We start from the raw sequence: 20,758 nt of genomic DNA, 5'->3' as shown, positions 1-20,758 counted from the left end.
GGTTGGCCTGGAAGTGCTCCCAGATGGGTAGAAAGCATGCAGAGATGTGCGTGGTGCAGCCAGTACCTTCCAAACCTCACCACCCCCAGTTTGCGCACCTGCGGCAAGATCTCGCCAAAGACAAGGATGGCAGTGACCGAAATGATGATGGCTGCCACGGGGTTGAGCAGCCGGTCCAAGAAAATAGGGAGCGTCTCCATGGCTCCAGAATTACAAAGGAGGAGTGTGGCCAGAAGGTAGTGTGGTTTTGCAAGCACCTATAGAGAGGGGGAGGGGTGAAGTAGGACACTCACAGCCATGGAAGCAGTGGACAGCCGTCAAGTGGACCTCCCATGCAGCCGGCCTAGTTGACTCGCCTGCCCTGGCATGCACCAGTCCCTCCACGATTGAGACGGATCTGCCTGATGATTGTATCGTCATACACATTCAGACACCACTCACCGGTTCAATTCGTGAGACAAGCCAGCGCTCCCTCTCAGTTCCGGACCTCTTGATGACTTGGAGGTCCACCCTGAATACCAGGAACATACAGGCGCTTAGATTGGCAGATTGACGTAGAGAGTTTGAGTACACAATAAGGTCGCTCACCTGTCCAGGGACAGCAGTCCAAGAGTAAGACCGGCCATGATGCCCGAGAAAATGACGAGCACGATACAGAGGAGAATGTACGCTGTGGTCATGCCCGGGGAGAGAGGCTCCGCCTCTTCCAGCACCCTCGCCACCACTCCATCCGGAAGCGTGGCGTCCAGCAAGAGCTTGCGGGTGGCGTAAAAGGGCTCGCCCATTCAAGGGGGGAGGCAAGGGAGGGTTCACGCCCAGTGGCCGCGTAAACAAGACAGGGTCTGCCGAATCCCTCCCAATATGTACTCGTGTAAGTAAGAGCAACGTCTCGAGCTAATTCGTACTCGCGGTCGCCCACATTCCGCCGACCCCTCTGCCCAGATGATTGAACCGCTAGGGCCCTTCCCGGAATGTAGTCGGGCAGAAGGCGCGACATCCAACCAGCAACTGAATCCTTCCAGCATCCCAAGTGCATGTTTCACAAAGTAACGTATGATAATTTCAAGTTGAAATCATTCCGTTCTGCAGCTTAGACGCCAACAGCTTCTGGCTGTGCCTCCTGAGTTGGGGCCTGCTGGGGGCGGGCCTCCAGCAGCTCCGGTGCGTTCCCCAGGATCTTGTAGGCACACTGACGCCCGCTCAGGGTTGCGCCCTCCATGGAGTCGATGTAGTCCTGCTTGGTGTAGCTCCCCGCCAAGTAAAAATTTGGGATGGGGGTTTTCTGCCGGGTCCAAAGAGAGGTCGGCGTGTGAGTGGATTCAGTGTAGCGAAGCAACCATGCCGGTGAAGACAGTCAAGATTGTAGGACCGCACTCCAGTTCTGCGTTCTTCTGCACTTCCACAGCATTGTACCATCACTTTACCGCACTTCCCACCTGGTCGGGGCGGAAAACATCCATGCCGGGCGCTTCCCGGTATAGACTCTGGCCGATCTTCACAATGGAATGCCATTGGAGCTGCAGGGAAGCTGCCGATGGGAACAGTTTCTTCACCTGCAGATTAGACAGTGTGAGGATGGGTATACTTTGGGGTCCATGACAGCCTACAAGGCAGTGTCAGGGCGCCCCTGCCCAGGTGGCTGGTCGTGGGCATGCGTTCATGGCGACTGCCGATCAACGCGATCATCCTTCTCGTCAGCGCGGCCCACCCACCTGCGCGTCGACGGCAGCTGCGATCTCCGCATTCTCCATCGGCATGTACTTGGCTGCCGGGGTCAGCACGCACTGCATCAGCGATCCCTGCCCCTCTTTAAAGTAGTCCACGGGGGACGTCAGCGCCAGGTCAGCAAAGCAGCTGAAGTCCGCGTCGGCGCTGAGACGAGGGGGGAAGGGGGGGCGTCAAGGGGTGCCATGCTGATGTATGTCCTCTCAGCTGTTCTCCTCTTGACGGTACACCACTTGGTTCCTGAGTATGCCCAGACTGAGGAAATTGCATGCCGCGGCAACGTCCAATCCAGTCCGCTCACCTGTACAGCAGGTTGTTCAGCCCAGCGGGCTCCTCGCCCTTGTTGCTGGCCTCCCTCAGCTCGGTGACCCAGCCGTCGTAGCGCAGCTGCACCGTGATGACCGCAACGCCTTCCAGCTGAAAAATGTTGTCGAAGAAGGGGTCCCGCCGCCAGGCCTGCGATGGATGGACAGACCTCCATGCTCATAACTTTCGGAGTGAAAGAGCAGAAACAAGCCACCATCCACCTTTCTGACACCATAGCGTGCTCGTTGTTTCCTGGACTAATCCCCATGACCTCCAAACACACACTCACACCCACCTGGGGGATGAGCCGCTTTGCCCCCGGCACGTCCAGCGCCGCAACATAGACATCCGCCGTCACCGTCTTCTCGCTGTCGGCCTTGGACATGCGCAGGCCCTTGACCCTGGTGGGCGCCCCCTCGGCGTCAGTCTCGTACAGGACCTCGCGGCACCCCCACCGCGTGTGCAGCCGTCCCCCCTTGGCGGTGATGTAGTCTGTGATGGGGCGCAGCAGGCGGTCCGCAGGCGAGCCGTTGAGCATGCGCAGCACGGAGGCATCTGTGGGGGAAGGGGAAGATAGGAGGGGGGAAGGGTGCGATGATAGCTTTCGAGTGAGGGGCTTGTGATGAGGTGTACCACCAAACCACACGCAGTGCACGGCTTCTGAACCTTGCCACAACACCCACAGCTCCCACCTGTCTTGGTGGCGAAGAACTGGAAGATGGTGAGCATGCACCGCGCCGAGATGTCCTCGCAGTCCAGGAAACCCAGCGCGTATGCTGGAAAGAGAGAAAATTGGGGGTGGGAATAGGTGGAGCATGCCTAACAAGAGATGGTCGCTGCTGGCTGTCTTTAAAGGAGAGGAGACGGGTGTCTGGCACAGGATGTGGACTGTGCGCAACCCTGTCGTCCCTTCTCGTGCATGAGATGCACTCACAACATTTACTTAATCCACTGGCAGACCCATCCCCACTCATCCGCCTAGCCAAACAAGGGGTATAACGCCGCCCCCCATCCCCCCCAAAAGAAGAAAAATGGAAAGAAAACTCACCAATGGGGTCCCACATTCGGTCTATAGATCCCTGGCTACCGCCGTGGCTCCTGAACCAGTCGGCGAAGGAGATGCCGTCCAGGCGGCGCACCGACTGCATGCCGCCCTCGGGGTCAAACAGCGCGCGCACTATGGGCGAGGTGCCCAGGGCCAGGGAGTTGGACAGCTTGTCCACCGTGGACAGCTGCGGCGTGGTGAAGAAGGCCTTGAGCCCGTGGAAGGGTGCGCCAATCTTGGCCGACCCGACGTTGAAGCGGAAGTCCAGATTCCGCACGTCACCACCCGCGTTGACAAACTTGTGGGTGTGCTCCTTGACCAGCAGGTTCTCCAGCACCCCGCACTTGGCCATCAGGCTGGGGTGGATTGGAGTTGGGGGGAAGGGGAGGGATCGAGTGGAGTACGAGGCACAGGCTCCACGACGTGGGGGCTGACACATTGAGCGCAGAGGCATCTCAACCAAGCTTTGACGCCAGGGTGCGAAGTCCACGAGGACATGGCTGTTGCCATGGATGCTTTTTATCATTGCAGCAGGAAAAGCTGCGGGTGGGGCCAAGCCACCTTCGTTCACGTTACCCTTGTATGCATGCACGGAGCCCATCCTCCATCCTGCCAACCCCAACCTGTACTCCCCACCGGAAAAGGTTATGGTAGCAGCCAAAGAAGACATGGAGTCCCATCTCGATGTGGTTCCCCTCCTTGTCCTTGAAGCTGGCCACCTTTCCCCCGATCCAGGGCCGCGACTCGTAGATGTCCACCTCGTACCCCTGATCGAGGAGCTCCACCGCCGTGGACAACCCGGCCAGGCCCCCCCCCACGATGGCCACCTTGAGGCGGGGGGCGCCCTGTGGTGAGTTGAAAGTGAATTGATGTGAGATCTTGGTGGAAAGGCTGTCCCTCGGGCAGGCAGGCCAGAGCCTGGCATTCTCACAGCGGCAGCGGCGTCACTGCTGCTTACAGGCTCGGGACGGGAGGGCTCCTCGGGATACAAGGAGCGAAGCGGGGCATCTTTGAGTCCAACATCCTCCACGTTGCTCGCGGGAGCTGCGATGGCGGCGGCGGCAATGTCCACCCCTGCATGAGGTTGCTAATTTGGTCTTGGGGCGACCTCATGCAGTCCCATGTGCGGCCTGCATGCACGCCATGCGCCGCGTAAACTCACGTTTGCGATAAAGTGGGGCTCTTCTTGAAGCTACAGCTCCCCTGAAGCAGAAGCGAGGCTCCAATCGAGACTGGGCGCCCTGGTACAGCGGGTGGAATGAGAGTGCTGCCGACATAGGATCCCCACCCCGCGTCGCCTAGAGTGGCAGTGATCAGGAGGATTGCAGACGGTGTCTTCAGTGCGACTCTATGTATCCGACGAGAAGCTCACGCTTGTCACTTTACTTTCCGTGCTTCTCTGCCTAATGCTGCCGAGACGTAACCCAGACTGCACGGAAGTGCTTGGCTGAGATTATCCTGACCCGATTTGAGAGGCGCTCCCGCGCGCGCAATTCAGCTGCATAAAATCCATAGTGCGGAAGAGTCAGCGATGGACTTCTCTGCAAAACTGCAAGCCCCTTGTTGGATGCTCGTGACTCATTGCATCTGGAGAGTTATACTTTGGGAACCAGCCGATTGTCATAGCACCGCTTGTGTGAGCGTTGGGTCTGACGCCACGACCCTCACCGAAGTATGCTATGAGCATGTGAGACTCCCGACGATACAGGTGGAGAGTGCGAGGTTACGAATGTAAGCTTGTATTACATGACTTTAGGATTATGTTCTGTCGCAATGGCAGTCTTAGGGGAACGTGGCTTGTGTGTGATGAAAAACTGGTGTCGGGAGGTGCGTCGCGCATGGTGAGCCCTCTCCTATACATGTGACGAGCGCATTACCACTCCGTGGTATGCAACACCAATGTATTTATTCATTTTTAATAATCCAACGCAGTGAGCTGCCCTTGTACCGGCTGGGGCTGAGTGCGTGGGGATGCTGGTGTCAGGCACACCTCGCACCCCGCGACTCGCCCTGGTCAGATGGCTGCATTCCCCCGGCTTCGCGGGGATGGGCCTGGTCGCCTGTCCCAAGGACTGGGAGACTCTGGCACGTGACACAGTGAACAAGTAAGGGGTTCTCATATCTAGGATGGGTGGTCTTGTACGAGTTGGAGGTGTGTGCCGGGAGGTGACCTTGGTCGTCACAAGTCATGACCCATGCTTGTCCCTGCCTGCAGGTGCAATGACTTGGTACAGCAGGTGGTGACCGTCCCACACTCAGAGCAGACCATCAGCCTCCTGGACGATGTCTCCGACACGGTGTGGTGTGCTTGGTTGAGGGCTTGCGTGTGGCGTTGGAATTGGCGTGTGCATGCTGCACAAGCTTCCTGGATGCTCCATCGCAGAGGGTAGCTGCGTGTATACCATTCAGGCCCCCGAACGTGCTTTGCCACCCTCGAGTTCCCACTGCCTCTGCCGTGTATCTCAAGGCACGGAGCTCGAGTCCCATGCCTGCCGGCCACCCCGCCGTCTCACCTCCTCCCCACCTCCCTGCAGCTCTGCCAGGTGCTGGACACCGCGGAGTTCTGCAGGAACGTGCACACAGACCCAGCCTGGCGGCAGGCCGCCACCGCGGCCTGTCTTTCCCTCGGCTCCTACGTCCAGGGCCTCAACACTCACCGCGGCATGTATGCCGCGCTTTCATCGGCCCTGCGCGCGCCGGGTGCGCGCGCAGGGCCGCCGGAGACGCGGGCCGTGGGCCTCTCCCTGGCTCGCGACTTTGAGCGGTACGGGGTGCACCTGGACGCCGGCGGCCAGGCCCGCATGGCGCGGCTCACGGCGGAGGCCCAGAGCCTGGGCTACGAGCTGGGGCAGAACCTGGTCGACCCCGGCGCCCTCCAGGGCTTCGACCTGCCCTCCAGCCTAGCAGGTATGATTGTGGTTGGGGCAAAGGGTGTTTGGTTTTTGTTTTGGGAGGTGCCGGGGTGGAGTCTGAGTGAAGGCCCAGTCCTGCCAGTGACATCTGTTTCACCGGCAGCGCCCGCTGAGCAGTGTACCCTGTTCCCTGGCCTGGGGAGTGGCGTCGTGAGGGGCCTGAACTTGGGTGCTTTATTGGCCCAGGCCATCGAGTGCCTGAAGGTCACTCACCTCCACCTTCTCCCCTTCCTCTGCGCCCTTTGCCAGCAGATGTCCCCGGCACCCTGCCCAGCGGTACGGGGGTGCTGGCGCGCAGGGGCTCGCAGGTCACGGTGGCGGCGGATGACGCCAGCCTGAACCTGATCCTGGGGCACTCCCCCTCTGCCGAAGCCAGAAAACAGGCGAGTGCCAGGAAGGGGGGAGGAGGGGAGGGGGCGCGGCACTTCCCTGCACATGGCCTGCATGGAAAAGCCATTCTTACCCCCCGCTCTCACCCCCCCCTCAAATCCACTTGTGCAGGCCTGGCTGGCGCAGATGCGGCAGCCCCGCGCCAGCCTGGCACTGGTGTGCCGGCTGGCGGAGGTGCGGCGCAGCACGGCGCGCCTGATGGGGCACGACTCCTTCGCCGCCTACCAGCTCACCGACTTCAGCCTGGCGCAGGCGCCGTCGGCCGCCTCAAGCTTCCTGGAGGCGCTGGGGCGGCGCCTGGCCCCCGCCGCCGCGCGGGAGGCGGCCCAGCTCGTGGTCATGCGCGACGCCACCGAGCCCCGCCGGCACCTGGCCGGGGGCGGGCCGGCGCCCGGTGCACCGCTGGACCCCTGGGACGTGGCTTACTTCAAGAACCTGGCCAGGGTGGGTGTCGTTGTTTGGTGTGAAAGGGGGGGGGGCAGGTTCAGAGTGGGAGGAAATGATGTTGGGGCAAGAGTCCTAGATACAATGGCGCGACCAGAGCCCGCCGCATCGGGGCCCGGGCGCGACCCAAGGCCCCGCGCCGACGTTCCTGGATACCCCTCACCCCCGGCCCCAGGACCGGCAGCGGGAGGACGCCGCCTCGGCCTGGGCGCTGTCATGCTCGCCGCGTCAGGCGCTGCGCGGCCTGGACCGGCTGATGACCCGCCTGATGGGCGTGCGGGTGCGGGACGCCGCGCTGTCACCGGGGGAGGGCTGGGCGCCGGGCCTGGCCAAGCTGCGGGTCTCCGAGGCGGACGGCGCGCTGCTGGGCACCGTCTACCTCGACTTCCAGCCCCGGCCGGGGAAGTTCCCGGGCGCCGCGCACTTTGTCCTGCGCTGCGGCCGGGGCCACGGGACCGATGCCGTCCAGGTGGGAGGAGTTCGGGTGATGTTTTCCGAGGATGGGGTTTGTGAGAGGGATCGCCGCGTGCCAGGGCGGGTCAGCCAGGAGGGGGAAGGAAACACAGGACACTCCAATGACACCGCCACCCACCCCCCTCCTGCTTTGACGGGCCACAGACGCCCGTGCTGGCGCTGGTGGCCAGCCTGCCGGCCGACCAGGCGATGCACCCCTCCCAGCTGGAGCTGCTGCTGCATGAGTGGGGCCATGCCCTGCACACGCTCCTGAGCCGCACGCGCCACCAGCACCTGTCGGGTAACCAGGGGGATGAGGAGGAGGGGGGGGGTCTCGTGACTTTGTTCACCCTTGTGTTTTGCCATGAGCGTGTCCATGGCGCTCAGCGTGCGACGGGGCATGTGACGATGGGATCGGAGGCACTAACAGCGCACGCCGTCACGTTGCACCCCTGTGTGCATCTCGACCCCTCGCTAGCCCCTGCCACGCTCAACCCCGTCGTCCCTCCCCTCCGCCCCCCCGCGCTGACAGGCACGCGGGGCCCGCTGGACATGATGGAGGTGCCCAGCCACGTGTTCGAGCTCTATGCGCGCGACGTGCAGGGCCTGGCCCTGCTCCTGGACCGCCCCGCCGCCGAGCTGGAGGCGGCGGTGCGCGCGCAGCGGGCGCAGCGGCGCACCTTCTCCGCGCTCACCACGCTGCACCAGGTGCACCTTGGCCTCCTCGACCAGGTTTGTCCAGGGGGAGGTGCTGGAGGTGGGGCTTTAGAAAGGGTGAGGATGAGGTCCTGGGTGTCTGGTTCCGCCGCCAAGCTTGAGTCTGGCAACTCCACGACCCTGCGATGCAAGGCCCCTTCGTCATCACACATCCCTCACAGGCCATGCACAGCAGCCGGCCGCCGGACGAGGCACGGCTGGCGGGGGCCACGGCGGAGGTGCTGGGCCGGCACTCGCCGCTGGCCGACCTGGGGCCCCACCTCCCGGTGTACCCGCAGCTGCGGTTCGGGCACCTGGTCGGCTACGGCGCGACGTACTACAGCTACCTCGCCGCGCAGAGCCTGAGCGCGCGCCTCTGGCGGCGGCACATGGAGGGCGAGCCGGCGGGGCGGGCCGCCGGCGAGGCGCTGCGTAGAAACCTGTTCGAGCCCGGGGGGGCGCTGCCGGCAGGGGAGGCACTGCGCCGCCTGCTGGGCCGGGGCGCCGGTGAGGCTGGCGAGGCCGCTCCGGCCACCATACCAGACCCGGGGGACCTCATGCTGGAGCTGGGCATCGAGGAATGAGCACTAGATGTTGAGCTGGATGGCCACGTGATGAGGCACATGAATGAAGTGCAGAAGGCGGTCTGTAGATTGACAGGAGCGTCTACCTCCGCGGCACCCAAATGCAGCGCGTAGTCAAAACTACATCGACAGCTGCTACATTGGCGGGGCAAAAGTCTCGGCACCCGCAAACACATTACTCTGCCCCCTTTGGTGATACGACTGCACACTTGTAGCACACTGGATCCTGGACAGCAGTCTACCTCAGTACTCGCGAGGCATGCACTCGCATGTCGCGACGCAAGGCCCTCCGGCCAAGTTGTTGACCGCGCAACAGCCCTCCATGTCCGACATCACACGGCGCATGGCTCCAGTCCGGACCATGATGGTGCGATCCCAATGCTTCCACCCCGCCAACACCCCGTCGAGGAGGTGGCATGGGGGCACAGGCCGGCCCCGCCGCTCGCCGCGTCGGCTTCCGCCCAGCTGCCGGTCGAGCCTCGAACCCGAGGCCGGGGCCGGCATGCCCTTCCCGGACCTGGTCCTGGCAGATGTCGAGCCTGAGCTGGCTCTGGATCAGCCCGCGGCGGGCGGCAGCGCGGGGTGGCCCAGCACGGTGGCCGACACACCACCCCTTGAGACTCCTGCCGGGGTGGACGGGACCGAGGCGCCCAGGACCCCCCCGCCCCGCTTCCAGCTGCCCCCCCGCCTGCTGGAGGTGCTGGCCTTTGCCGGCCCCGGTCTGGGCATGGTGCTGGCCGACCCCCTCATGTCCCTCATCGACACCGCCTGCGTGGGCCACGTCTCCTCCGCCCAGCTGGCGGCCATGGGTCCCAACGCCGCCATCTTCAACGCCGTCTTCTCCATCTTCTCCTTCCTGGGGGGTGGCCACCACCAACGCCGTGGCGGCAGACTCCATCCTCGACCCGGCCCTGAGCGAGCGCGAGCGCGAGGCGGCGAGGGCACGGGTGGAGCGCCTGGTGGGGACTACCATGGCCCTGGCCGTCGCATTTGGCTTCCTGGCGCTGGGCGCGCTGTGGACGCAGGGCCAGCCCATCCTGGCCAGGATGGGGGCTGACGCGGAGGTCCTGCCCCACGCCCTTGCCTACCTGCGGCTCAGGTGGGTCCGTGGTGGGTTGGCATGGAAGAGGGTGTCCAAATTTCTTGGATGGGAGCAGGCTCCGCCGGATAGCCAATGCGTGTTCTTGCTAGGTCATAGAGCAAGATCTGTGCGGATGGATGAAGTCGCCCATCTCCCACGCAACTCCCCACTTCCCACATTACTCGACTTCCATCCCCAATCCCCGCTGAAATCAAACAGGGCGCTGGCGGCCCCAGCCGTCATGCTCGGCAACGTGGCCATGGGCGTGTGCCTTGGCCAGCAGGACACCATGACGCCCTTTCTTGTGTTCATGGGGGCAGGGCTGCTGAACCTGGGAGGCGATATCCTGCTCATCTTCGGGTTTGGCATGGGAGTCGCCGGGGCGGCGGCCGCCACGGCGGCCTCCCAGGTGCTCAGCACAGCAATCTTCATGCTGTACCTGTGGCACAGGGGCCAGACCGACAGCCGCCGCCTGAAAATCCGGTGGACGGTGCGGTGGGAGTTGAGGGGGGTGGGGGGGGATTGGGGCTCCGCAGAGTCACAGGCGGGAGAGTGTGTTAGCTTGCATGCAGCGCCTGCTGGCAACTCAAGATCCCGGCGTGGGTCTGCCTTCCATGTATGAGTTCCATGCGCAGGGGATGCCCTGGTGCACCCTTCCTTTTGGGCTCATGTCTCGCCAGCCCCCCTCTCTGACTCACCATCCTCTCCCGACCGCAGGGATGGCCAGAGGCCGCGGCTCTGCGCCAGTTCCAAAAGGTGAGGTCAGAGGTTGGGCATGCATATGTGCCGGGTGCGGAGAGGTACTGGGTGGCTTATGGATGGCCTGTGATGGCTTCCCACCTTCTATCAACGTCCATGACTGGTCGTAGAGGCCATCCTCCGTGGCATTGTAACCCTAAACCTCACCGGCTGCTTTGCCCCCCCTTCTCCCCTTCAGGTGGCTGTCACCATGATCACGCGTACCGCCTTTGGCATGGCAGCGTACTTCAGCATGGCCGTCAGCGCCACCGGCCTCGGCGTGACCGGGCTGGCTGCGCACCAGGTCTCCATGCAGGTGCTGGGGGCGGGGTTCATACTGGAGGGGTCTGTAGGCTGTGGGCTCGACCGCTTGATCATCCAACAGGAAGTGCTGGTGATTGTGTGCACCTGGCTTGATGGGTGTCTGAGACTTGCCCCCGTCTGTGAACCTCACCGCTCATGCCCTCTAATCCCACAAGCCCCCTTGAACTCCACACTCACGCAGATCTTCTGGTTCCTGTCCTACGTCCCCGAGACCCTGTCCCTGGCGGCCCAGAGCATGATCGCTCGGGACCGGCGCATCCCCCGCGCCGGTCAGGCCTGGTCCCGCCTGCTGCTGGGCTGCGGCGCCGCACTGGGCGTGACCCTGGCCCTGGCCCTGGTGGCCGTCTTCAAGCGCGGCCTGGCCCTCTTCACCACCGACCTCGCGGTCATCGCCCAGGTGGGCGCCATCTGGCCCATGGCAGCGGCCGCCCTGGCGCTCTGCTCCTGCATGATGATTATGGATGGTGGGTTTTTCTAAAAAGAGGGGGGGGGAGAGGAAGACAGGATGTAGGTGTGGGGAGGAGGATGAGAAGATGTGCCTTTGCTGATGGGGAGAACGCCCGGCAGAGCATGGCAGGCGCACTGGCACACACAGTCACTGGCACGCACAACTGGCTTCAAGCCAGGCACCTGATGATATCATCTGCCACGAAAGGGAGACGCTTGCCTTTTTCACTCGAAACCACCACCCACACCCATGCCGGTCCTTACTGAACCCCACTCCTTTCCCCCTAACCCACCCGCCAGGGATCAGCGTGGGCTCAAACGTGCTGGACCACCTGCCCATCTCCAACGTTGTGGGCCTGGCAGTGACGCTGGGCGTGCTGCGCACGCTGCCCGGCACGCTGACGTCTGTGTGGTGGTCCCTCCTCGCTTTCTATGCGACGCGGTCCCTCGGCCACGCCATCTACTACACCTGGCGCCACCCACGCACCGCGTTTGGGGAGCAGGCTCTTTGCTGAGAGGGCAGGGAGGAGTGTCTCAGGGGAGTCCGCGCTTGCCATGCCCCGCCCTTTGCTCCCGTAACGTGCCATCTTTCTTGCCACCTCATTCACTCCCTAGCACCCTGCTTCGGCCATCCACAGAGGCAGTGCTGTTTTGTGGGTTCTGCTGGCCGCCCGGCCAGTCAGGAATAACAAGCCTGCTGTCCACAATCTCACCGCATACCCACTCCATCACCCACATTCTTTCCTTGATCACACTTTCCCACACCTCCCTTACTTGATATGTCATCTTGCTTCCAATAAGGGGATGTACTTTACACAAACAGTGCTGCAGGCCCTTGAAAATTTCCTTCACAGACTATGAAACAAGACTATGAATACAGGAAGGGTGCCAAACCATTAAGGGGGTACTTGAGCTCCTGAAAACACGCCTCCTTGGGACCAGGGGCCGGCTCGGTAATGCTCCTGCGCTTAGTGCAACAAGCATTGGTGTGAGGAGCATTCTAGACCTGAGCGGTGTAAATTCCCACCCCGCAGGTGCTGATAGCCCAGTCTATGTAGCAGCAAAAGCGAAACGTGCGCAACCGTGGCGGTTTTGAGGTTGCACAGCATTAGAAACTGCAATGGCACACACCAGAGTCACTGCCCCCTTGCGCCGGCCAACCATGGACCTCTTACCTACACGACGAGCCAGGCTCAGCTTCGGGAGCTAATACATACAAAAGTGCTGGAGGACTTCATACTCCAGGCCAAGAAGGGCACGCGATGGAAAGTGGAGCGTAAGAGAAAACGCCGGCGGGCTATGGCCCGCTCCAGACTACAGTCAAAACATCCTTGATTTGGAAGAAATCGAGGTTGAATTCTGATAAATAAGAAATCGTAGTAAGAGTATAAGCATACGTCCGCTTTACATACCTTCCCCACCGCCACCGCTCGTTTCACCTGGAGGCGGGCGCCTTCGTGAAGAAAGGGGGAGCTGCCACGATGTTGAACCCTGCCCAGGGTGCTCCCGGTTTGAAGACAATGAAACGGGAGTCCCCCGACGAGCGATGCACGAGGCTCGAATCATTGTACCCCGTATGGGAAGCCAATCGGGAACATGTAGCACGATCGAAACATGTTATGGCTGCCCCGCTGAGCCTCTGCTTGGCTGAGGACGAGCTCCATAGGAGCCTGATTGCATGGCTCACTCAAGCGTCACAAACCATCCCAGCGGCTCCATCATCTGGATGTGGTGCCCCCACACCATGCCCGTGGTCCACTGACCCTGCTGCATACCGCCGCGAGGTATTGAATCACATTCGAGATCAGGCTGAGCTGCTGCTGGGCGCGGCTGAGCGACAGCATGCGCGTCAAGTCCAAGAGAAGAAGGGCACAGGCCCTTCAGACGCCATGGATGAAAGTTCGCGCGTCAATATCGGAGCAGCTGGGCAGCAACATGCCAGGGGCAGCAGTCCCACAAAACACCATCGAGCCAGCACCGGTCCGCAGCAGCCTCTTCCCACCAGTGCGGCTGGATACTCTGAGGCGTTCCCTCGATTGGGTAATGTTCCATCCACGAATAAACCCAAATCGGTGAGGGTTTGGGATCATGTCTGTGAGGCTGCCCCGACACTCCAGCTGTCCGGGAGTGTATTCGTGTCAAATCTGCCCCCCAAATCTGCTCTTCAGACATGGCATGGGGCCTCGGTTTGCCAACGATGCACTGGACATGCCACTGCAACATCGACCGCATTCCCCCTCCATTGTACCGATCCTGGGCAATCTGATACATCCTGTGCAGGAGCCCCGCCGGAAGATACTGCCTGCCAGAGTGCAAAGGGTAGAGGTGGACCCTGCTTTTGTGAGTGGGCAGGCCTCTTCTGCCTGGGTCAAACAAGGGAGCCCCAAGCCCACCCCGACAGGTGAGCTTGCCGGGGGCGTGTGGAGTTCCTCCTTGGCATGTATTGACCTCAGAATCAATGTATTCTGGAGGGGAGTTGCGACATTTATCTTTATGATTGCTCAGTTCAAGAATCGAAAACAATACTCAATGGATGCTGCGGATGTCTCTCTCCCAGTGCATCTGCCTTCACATGTTGAGCACCCGCTTGCATAGTCCGGTGCCCATGTGCGCATTGTCTCAATCTTTGGCACGCAGGTCCGGCGCCGCATAACGCCTGGGCCAGTAGTCCTGCAGCAGATGTTGCCCCCTCTGCGTCGAACAGGCTGGCCGAGCCTCGGGCGGCAGGCCTGGAACCCCTGGAGCGACGCCTGACTGGGGTTCCAGCGAACCGCATCTCCGCCGGAACAGGGGAGCCTCCCAAAGATATCTTATCAAGGAGGAGGGTACAGCCGGCAGCCCCTGCAATCATTAACGACACGGCTTCCACCTCTGCTACCAACGCTGCGAAGAGCTCTGGCGTGTCCCCGCTCGCGCAGGGCACCCCGTCCGTAGAGCCTCCCTCGCTCTGTGCACAGCGCAGCGCCCCCGGCACCACACCACCTGAGGCCCCGGCCCCTAGCCCGCCAGCCGCCCTGTCTGATGCCGGCCGGAGGCTGGCCGCGCTGCACGGCGCGCTGCTTTCTTCCTGCGTCGATTGCAGGCTGGAGGGAGAGCTGGAGTTCCTGTGCAACCTGCTGGTGCGGTGCGCCAGGGTTTGTCTTTTCTGAAGGGAGTGAATAGAACAGCGGGGCCAGACGACCGGATGTTTGCAGTGTCTCTCATCAGCACCAATATCTCCAGCTTACCACCGGCCATCTTCACCCAACCCACGTCACCCTCTCCCAATCGCTCCACCATCCACACCCCCCCCGGCGCCCCAGGCCGTAGCAGCAGACTGCGAGGTGGACCCGGTGCTACGCCCCGTCACCGTGCTGTGGCGCGGCTCACTGGCGCACGAGTATGCGATCGCCGTCCTTTCTCGCGCAGGCAACCTGGTGCAGGGGCTGGATCGCGACACGCTGAGCGCGCTGGGATCCCACCCCGCGCTGTCAGCGGAGCCCCAGCTGGCCGCGGCTGTGGCGCGGGCGCTGGACCGGGACGCGTCTGCCACCTGGCACACCGGTAGGTGGAGTGAGTTGGTTAGGAGACGGGGCGAGGGGGGCGGCCTGTGTGGCCACTGGGTGGCAGGAAATAGGCGTGGCTGGCAGTGGGCCCCACCGCAAACCACTCTCATAAACATCAACCTGCTGAAGCCCCTCGAGAAAGACCCCTCAGCATCCCAAACCCACCACCGGCTGCAGCCAAGGCATACGAGATGGTGAAGCCGGGGCTGCTGAGCCTGCTGGGCCTGCCCATGGGCAACAGCGATGCCACGCTCAGCACTCGGACCCCTGTGAGGCGGTGTAGTGGCTGGGGTGTGTGTGTATGCATGACGCCCGCGGGCTCCCAGGCGGCGCAGGCACTCTGCCTGCTCCCAGCCGGTCTTCTCCCTCACTCCTCGCGCCCTGCCTCACACCCCGCGCTTTCAACCCGGCAGGAGGAGCAGCGGCGCGTGTCCAACCGCGAGGCGTGCCGGGACGGACTGCTGCGCCTGCTGAAGGACGCCTCCATGCAGCTCCAGTCGCTGGGGCGGTGGAGCGGCGCGCCCAGTGCCTGCCTGGAGACCGCCTCGCTCAGCAGTGACGGCGCGGGTGAGACAGGTGGCATTGGCTGGGAGTCTGGGATGGTGGGGGGAGGCCTGTTGCTTGGGCAGCAGCTGATTTCCTGGTGCAGCGGCTGGAGGCGTGCTGAATCGAACGGTGCCGCCCTGGCGTGTGACACATCTCATTAGGTGTTCACGGACAACCAGTGATGCCTCTTCCATAGCCCTGCGCCGGGCATGGCTTGTTTCATGTCTCCGCTCCCAATAAGCTTTGCCCTTAACATGTGCTCCTTCCCGTCAACCCTGCTCCACCCCTCACATCCACCCCCCGGCCCCCCACCCCCCCTATCCCCTCCTCCTCCGCCCCAGACCTGCACGGCGAGGCCGTGGTGTGGGCCTCCCTGCAGTCCGCCAGCACCGACCTGCTGCGCCGCCTGCGCCCCGACAACCTCCCCTTCCTGGCCGCCCTCTTCACCGCCGCAGTGCTGGGCTCGGCGGCCACGGGCGAAGCGCTGCTGGACGGCGACCTGGCGGACCTGGCCTCGCGCGATGTGCCGCGCTTCGAGCGCCTCAACCGGCGCATGCACGGCCCGGGGTCGGGCGCGGCGGGGCCGCGCCGCGCGCGACCCGGGCCGCAGCACGCCGCACCCGGCTTCGCGCGACGCGGCACGGCAGGGGCCGGGCCGCCGCCCGCCGCCGGCGCAGAGGGCGGCGAGGAGTCGCTGGCCTCCGCGCTGCGCCTGGCGGCCGAGTTCCCGCGCGCGCAGCGCCTGTACTGCCTCGTCCTGCTGGCAGCCGACAGCGCGCGCTTCGTCGCCTGCCTGGCGGCCTGCATGCGCGCGCGCCTGCGCGCGCTGACCGAGCGCGGCGGCGGCCGGCGCGGGGGCTGCGCGGGCGATGCGGGGCCGGCGGCCGCGGAGCAGGCCGTGGCGGCCGCCAGCCTCGCCGCCTTCCTCTCGCTCATGACGTTTGCGGTTGGGGCGGCGGGGGAGGGCGGGTGCTGGCCTGGTGAGGAGTCCGAGGCGAGTCCCGGCGGCGACCCCGTGACCACCGTCACCCCCCGCTCGCCTCCGCCTCCGCCCCACGGCGTGGACCTGCTGACGCCGCTGGCGGCGGCCTGCGCGGACCCGGCCCTCCTCCCCGCCACGCTGCCCTGGGTGACGCGCTACCTCTGGTTCCTGGCCTGGGACGGAGAGGCGCGCGCCGCGCCGCACTACCGCGCCGCGCTGCGCCTGCTGGCGCGCTTGGCGGCTTCCCCGAAGCTCTTGCCTGGGGACGTGCGGTTCGGCCCCGCCGCGCGGTGCCTGAGGGGGGTGCTGGACGCCTTTGCGGCGCACTGCCCGCTCTGGCCCGGCGGGGGGGGCGGGAACGCACGGCGCGAGGTGGATGGGCAGGGCGTCGGTCCTCCAGATCGGGGCGCGGCGGCCGGCCTCGACGCCGTGCCGGGACCGCGTGCGAGCTTCCTGCCGGAGCCCGCGGCCGGTGCGGCAATGGCCAGAACGGCAGACCCACGCCTGCTGGCCCTGTGCTGCCCCGGGGCGGAGCGGTGCCAGCGCCTGCTGAGTCAGCGTGGCGACTCGGCGGGGGCGCCGTCGCGGGCCGCGAGGAAGATCACCCCGACGGCACCGCGGCGGGTGCTAGACGGAGCGCAGGTCGGGGGAACGGAAGGGGCTGGGATGGACTTGGGAAGGGTGTGCTCGAACCAGCAGCGCCGCAGGCCAAGCCGGGATGCCAGGCAAACCTCTGCTTGTCCTGCTGACAAGGGACTCACCCTTTCCATCCATGCAGACCATGCTCCATGCTGTGCCGCCTGGCGTGCCGGCGGCCCCGGTAAAGGACCCCATTCTTGCGCAGCTTCAGCGAAGCTTCCTGGACCAGTACTCCACCGAGGACCATGTGGTGAGTGAGCCAACAGGAGGTCGGCATGGGGAGCCTGCAGGTGCACTTGCCAAGAAAGGCGCTTGAATAGGGGAGGGAAGGGTTTTCATGCGGCCGATGGGGAGACGGGCCAACTGCCGGCCCGTCTCCTGAAAATGCCAGACAGCTGTGCGGTGACAGACTCTGCCCAAAGAAGGAATCCCTCTCACATACAGACATACCTTGCATACCCCTGCATCAGGTGAAGCTCAAGGAGGTGGTAGGCTTTGCAGCTGATGTCATCGGACTGGCTGTGGCAGAGGAGGTGGGCAACGCGTGCTGCGCTGCCGCCCTGGCCTCACTGGATGAGCGCTTGGCAGGTAGCCTGGCTCGGCCGTACAGTCTGAAGGCGTGAGGGAATATAATTCTGGAATGCCTGCCCTCTTGATCCTTGAACAGGGTACAAGCCTGTGCTGTCATGCACTCTCCTCTTTCCAAAGCATCTGCCTCTCCCTGATCCCAGCCGTGGCAGAACAGCTGGTTGGAGGCAGTACAGCCGATGCAAGCTCCGATGCAGCAGGCGCCGACTCATCAGCGTCGGGGCAGACCCCTCCCCCACAACCGACCCCCAACCCACACTCGGTGCTGACCGAGGCCGCCGAGGTGCTGTACCAGCAGGAGATTGGCGGTATGGTGGCGCATTGCCGCGAGGCAGCCGCCAGTCAGACGGAGGCCAGGGCTATTGCTGCGCTGCGGGGTCTGGCGCCGCCGGGCCTTGAAGTGGTTCCCGTGGGGACCGCTGCCGGGATCGTGGCCGAGACGGCCCTGACGACCGCGTCCCAGACCCTGGCCAGGGTTGTGCCGGGGCAGCTGCGCGCAGGCTTGCAACGAGCGGCGGAGCGCCATGCCAACAAAGCCAGCAAGCGAGCGTCGCTGTTGTGCTGAACTTGCTTGAAACCGGGATTCCTGTACCTTTGAGCATAACTTTCGTCTGCAACGCTGCAAGTGAGAGGCTGTGTAGAATTGACCTGCAGGTGACCCCTTGGAGCTCTCCGACAGCATGCAAAACACGCTGATCGCAAGTCTCACCGGCCGGGCTCCACCGTCGGGCTTAACACGACCGTCCTAGCAAGTGGAACATGATCCGTGGAACTGCAATTGTGGTTGGCACCATCCACCTGCGATTACCGCATTCATTTGGGAAGGCCTGCCAGGCTCCTGCTTGTGATCGGAGTGGGTCCTCCGCAGGACGGGGCCCGACTCCTGTCTTACTTCACTTTAGGATCTCTGAGGATTTTTTAGACCTGCAGGATGTTCAGGAATCAGGTGTGCAAAGACCTGCCCAATTGCTCAGACCCGACACCTGACACAGCACGATCACCTCACCCTCACGCTGCGCATCCTCCCTCACGCAGTACGACACGGATGTGGTAACATGGAGCCCGCAAGGGCGTATTTTCCAGATCGAGTATGCCATGGAGGCGGTGAAGCAGGGGTCTGCAGCGGTCGGCCTCAAGGTGGGAGGTGCCCTGATCTGGGGCCTACCATCAACAAGTAGGAATGTCGAGGCAGGTGTCGTTATCTGCATGCCGCCGTCGCACCATAACTAGCCTGCAAGTACCAGCGACTTCCCATTTACCATGCTGCAACAGAGCAAAGATGTGGCTGTGATGGCCACTCTGAAGAGGGCGCCCTCTGAGCTCTCCTCCTACCAGCGCAAAGTGTTCAAGGTGGGGAGTAGGAGCGGAGAGTCTGACATTTTCCTGTTTGCTTGCTCCTCAAGGTGCCCCTCTCCTGTGATGCCTGAACCTCAGTCCTCCACAACTCGTCTTCCTCCTCAGATTGATGACCACATGGGGATTGCCATCTCGGGGCTCACAGCTGATGGTCGTATCTTGTGCCGGTACATGCGGAACGAGTGCCTGAATCACAGGTAAGATTGAATGATGGGGGGACATGAAGCTGGAGCAAAGAGTGGAAGACTCAGATCGTGGGCCTTGCAGGATGCTAGTGCAATGTCGATTTTGCTTTCTTCGTGCTTCTGAGGTCCCCTCGCCCAAACATCCCAGATTTGTGTTTGATTCACCCATGCCGCTGGGCCGTCTGGTCCGCCAACTGGCTGACAAGGCTCAGGTAGGGGAAGGTCTGATGTGGGCGCACTGTGGTATCATTGACAAACATAACACTCTTGCTTGGAAGGATGAGAACGTGTATGGGACATTGCAAGTATGCACCTTGGCTCTAATCAGGCGGGGGCGACAGGTGTCAGGCCCCACTGCTGCAGGGCACAGGGATGGGTTCACACATGATCAACAAACTGTCCTCCGCTTTCTCCAACAGGTGGGGACGCAGAGGTCATGGAAGCGGCCATATGGTGTTGGGCTCATTGTGGCGGGGGTCGACGAGTCAGGTGAGATGGGGAGGCGCATATATGTGGGCCCTTGAGTTCCTGCTCAGTGAAGGCTCAAGCATTGCAACCTCCACCTGGCCTCTGAATCAAACCGCATTGCTGGGCAAGGTAACGGACGCTAATGCAGCTCCTTGTCCTCCCCCCCTTGCAGGTCCTCACATCTTCTACAACTGTCCATCGGGCAATTACTATGACTACAGGGCCTTTGCCATGGGCGCCCGATCTCAGGTGCTGCCTGTCAGGGTGTGAACTTGTGGGGATTTGGACGGGTAGAGCACCTGTTGGATCAGCATGAACAAGGCAACGGTCTTGAGCCCCTGCTTTTTCTCCCCCGCCTCCCCTCGCCAGGCCGCCAAGACGTACATGGAGCGCAGCTTCGAGACCTTCACCGACGCCAGCGTGGATGAGCTTGTACGCCATGCGCTGCTGGCCCTGCAGGCCACCCTGCAGGTATGGACCAGAGGATTGTCGGCTGGCGACCTTGGATGTCATGCCGCGGCTGGCTGAGTGGTGCAGACGCCCTGATCGCGCGTGGTGCAGAGTGGGTGGCCACGCCATGCCAAGCCAGGAGTTCTCTGACTGCTTCTAGGGCCAACCCGGTGTTGTCCGGTCCATCTGCACTCAGCCGGCCTCCTGCCCCTCCCTTTCCTCCCAGGATGGCGACCTCACCTCCAAGAATTGCACGGTGGCCATTGTGGGGCGGGACGTGCCCTTCACCCTCCTGGAGGAGGCCACCCTGGAGCCATACATTGCAGGTGGGCGGTCTTGCGGGGGCTCGCGGGGGGTTGAGTGTCATTGATGGGCCTGGGGCGATGGCCAGTGGCATCGCAGCCTGCTTTGGGGCCTGGTGTGAGGAGGTGTGGCGGGCCCGCAGATGCAGGCCAACCCCGAATCGAGCTGGCGACGGCGTCAGCCATGGGCATTGCAGCCAACGCACACACCATCAATCTACAAACCGCCCTGTGCCCCCTTGATCCCCGCAGTGCTGGAGGAGGAGAACGAGGTCGAGGGCGCCGAGGCCGTGGGCGGCGACGGCGGCGACGCAGGCGACGCTGCGCCGGGGGAGGGCGGCGACGGCCCTGCGCCCATGGACCTCTGACGCGGCTGCTGTAAAGGAAGGCTGGTGTGGAACATGCAATGGCAGAGCAGGGGGCTGCAGATGAAGAGGAGGTTGTGTGCCTGCCCTTTGAGCAGCACCGCCCAGCCCCGCTTGCACCTGTCTGGCCGAATCGTCGTGTACAGGGCAGCCCAGGGGCGCTCGAAACCAGGGTCTGAGCAGGATT

At 63.2% G+C, this 20,758-nt stretch overlaps 6 protein-coding genes across 6 annotated transcripts in view; 3 read left to right on the top strand and 3 right to left on the bottom strand.

Moving 5' to 3' along the window:
* The window catches only part of F751_3909 (Metal transporter CNNM4), a gene marked incomplete at both ends in the record, with an annotated part of 4,660 nt that extends 3,875 nt beyond the window's left edge, over positions 1 to 785 (bottom strand). The window contains 3 exons of the mRNA XM_011398265.1: positions 99 to 257; positions 442 to 511; positions 589 to 785. Of these exons, the coding sequence (XP_011396567.1) occupies positions 99 to 257; positions 442 to 511; positions 589 to 785 (426 nt within the window). The remainder of the gene's footprint in view (positions 1 to 98; positions 258 to 441; positions 512 to 588) is intronic.
* A 305-nt stretch (positions 786 to 1,090) lies between these two features.
* Positions 1,091 to 4,353, bottom strand: F751_3908 (Zeta-carotene desaturase, chloroplastic/chromoplastic; the record flags this gene model as incomplete). The annotated part of the gene is made up of 10 exons (XM_011398264.1): positions 1,091 to 1,282; positions 1,437 to 1,553; positions 1,713 to 1,872; positions 2,027 to 2,181; positions 2,327 to 2,586; positions 2,724 to 2,807; positions 3,080 to 3,432; positions 3,713 to 3,921; positions 4,035 to 4,150; positions 4,239 to 4,353. 10 exons carry the CDS (start codon positions 4,351 to 4,353, stop codon positions 1,091 to 1,093), a joined length of 1,761 nt encoding a protein of 586 aa, XP_011396566.1.
* Positions 4,354 to 5,122: 769 nt separating this feature from the next.
* On the top strand, positions 5,123 to 8,555 carry F751_3907 (Mitochondrial intermediate peptidase; the record flags this gene model as incomplete). Its single annotated transcript, XM_011398263.1, has 9 exons — positions 5,123 to 5,181; positions 5,292 to 5,373; positions 5,611 to 5,983; positions 6,241 to 6,302; positions 6,490 to 6,552; positions 6,998 to 7,291; positions 7,441 to 7,576; positions 7,808 to 8,007; positions 8,154 to 8,555. The coding sequence occupies 9 exons, from the start codon at positions 5,123 to 5,125 to the stop codon at positions 8,553 to 8,555; spliced, it is 1,671 nt and encodes a 556-aa protein (XP_011396565.1).
* Positions 8,556 to 8,971: 416 nt separating this feature from the next.
* F751_3906 (MATE efflux family protein 2, chloroplastic) lies at positions 8,972 to 11,660 on the top strand (the record flags this gene model as incomplete). Its single annotated transcript, XM_011398262.1, has 6 exons — positions 8,972 to 9,654; positions 9,856 to 10,126; positions 10,354 to 10,392; positions 10,574 to 10,690; positions 10,880 to 11,162; positions 11,446 to 11,660. The coding sequence occupies 6 exons, from the start codon at positions 8,972 to 8,974 to the stop codon at positions 11,658 to 11,660; spliced, it is 1,608 nt and encodes a 535-aa protein (XP_011396564.1).
* Positions 11,661 to 11,745: 85 nt separating this feature from the next.
* Positions 11,746 to 11,931, bottom strand: F751_3905 (hypothetical protein; the record flags this gene model as incomplete). Its single annotated transcript, XM_011398261.1, has 1 exon — positions 11,746 to 11,931. One exon carries the CDS (start codon positions 11,929 to 11,931, stop codon positions 11,746 to 11,748), a length of 186 nt encoding a protein of 61 aa, XP_011396563.1.
* A 1,819-nt stretch (positions 11,932 to 13,750) lies between these two features.
* On the top strand, positions 13,751 to 20,574 carry F751_3904 (Proteasome subunit alpha type-1-A; the record flags this gene model as incomplete). Its single annotated transcript, XM_011398260.1, has 19 exons — positions 13,751 to 13,782; positions 14,108 to 14,264; positions 14,448 to 14,688; positions 14,868 to 14,959; positions 15,104 to 15,257; positions 15,578 to 15,759; positions 16,471 to 16,860; positions 16,997 to 17,107; positions 17,328 to 17,445; positions 17,589 to 17,605; positions 18,481 to 18,582; positions 18,718 to 18,795; positions 18,907 to 18,998; positions 19,135 to 19,198; positions 19,406 to 19,475; positions 19,627 to 19,703; positions 19,824 to 19,925; positions 20,131 to 20,230; positions 20,459 to 20,574. 19 exons carry the CDS (start codon positions 13,751 to 13,753, stop codon positions 20,572 to 20,574), a joined length of 2,295 nt encoding a protein of 764 aa, XP_011396562.1.
* Positions 20,575 to 20,758: the final 184 nt, after the last annotated feature.

This window comes from Auxenochlorella protothecoides (genome assembly GCF_000733215.1).
Source record: "Auxenochlorella protothecoides strain 0710 unplaced genomic scaffold scaffold42, whole genome shotgun sequence".
In the NCBI taxonomy this organism is placed as follows: Eukaryota; Viridiplantae; Chlorophyta; class Trebouxiophyceae; order Chlorellales; family Chlorellaceae; genus Auxenochlorella; species Auxenochlorella protothecoides.
The sequence above is the reverse complement of the archived record's forward strand: the minus strand, read 5'-3'. Positions and strand labels throughout refer to the sequence as shown.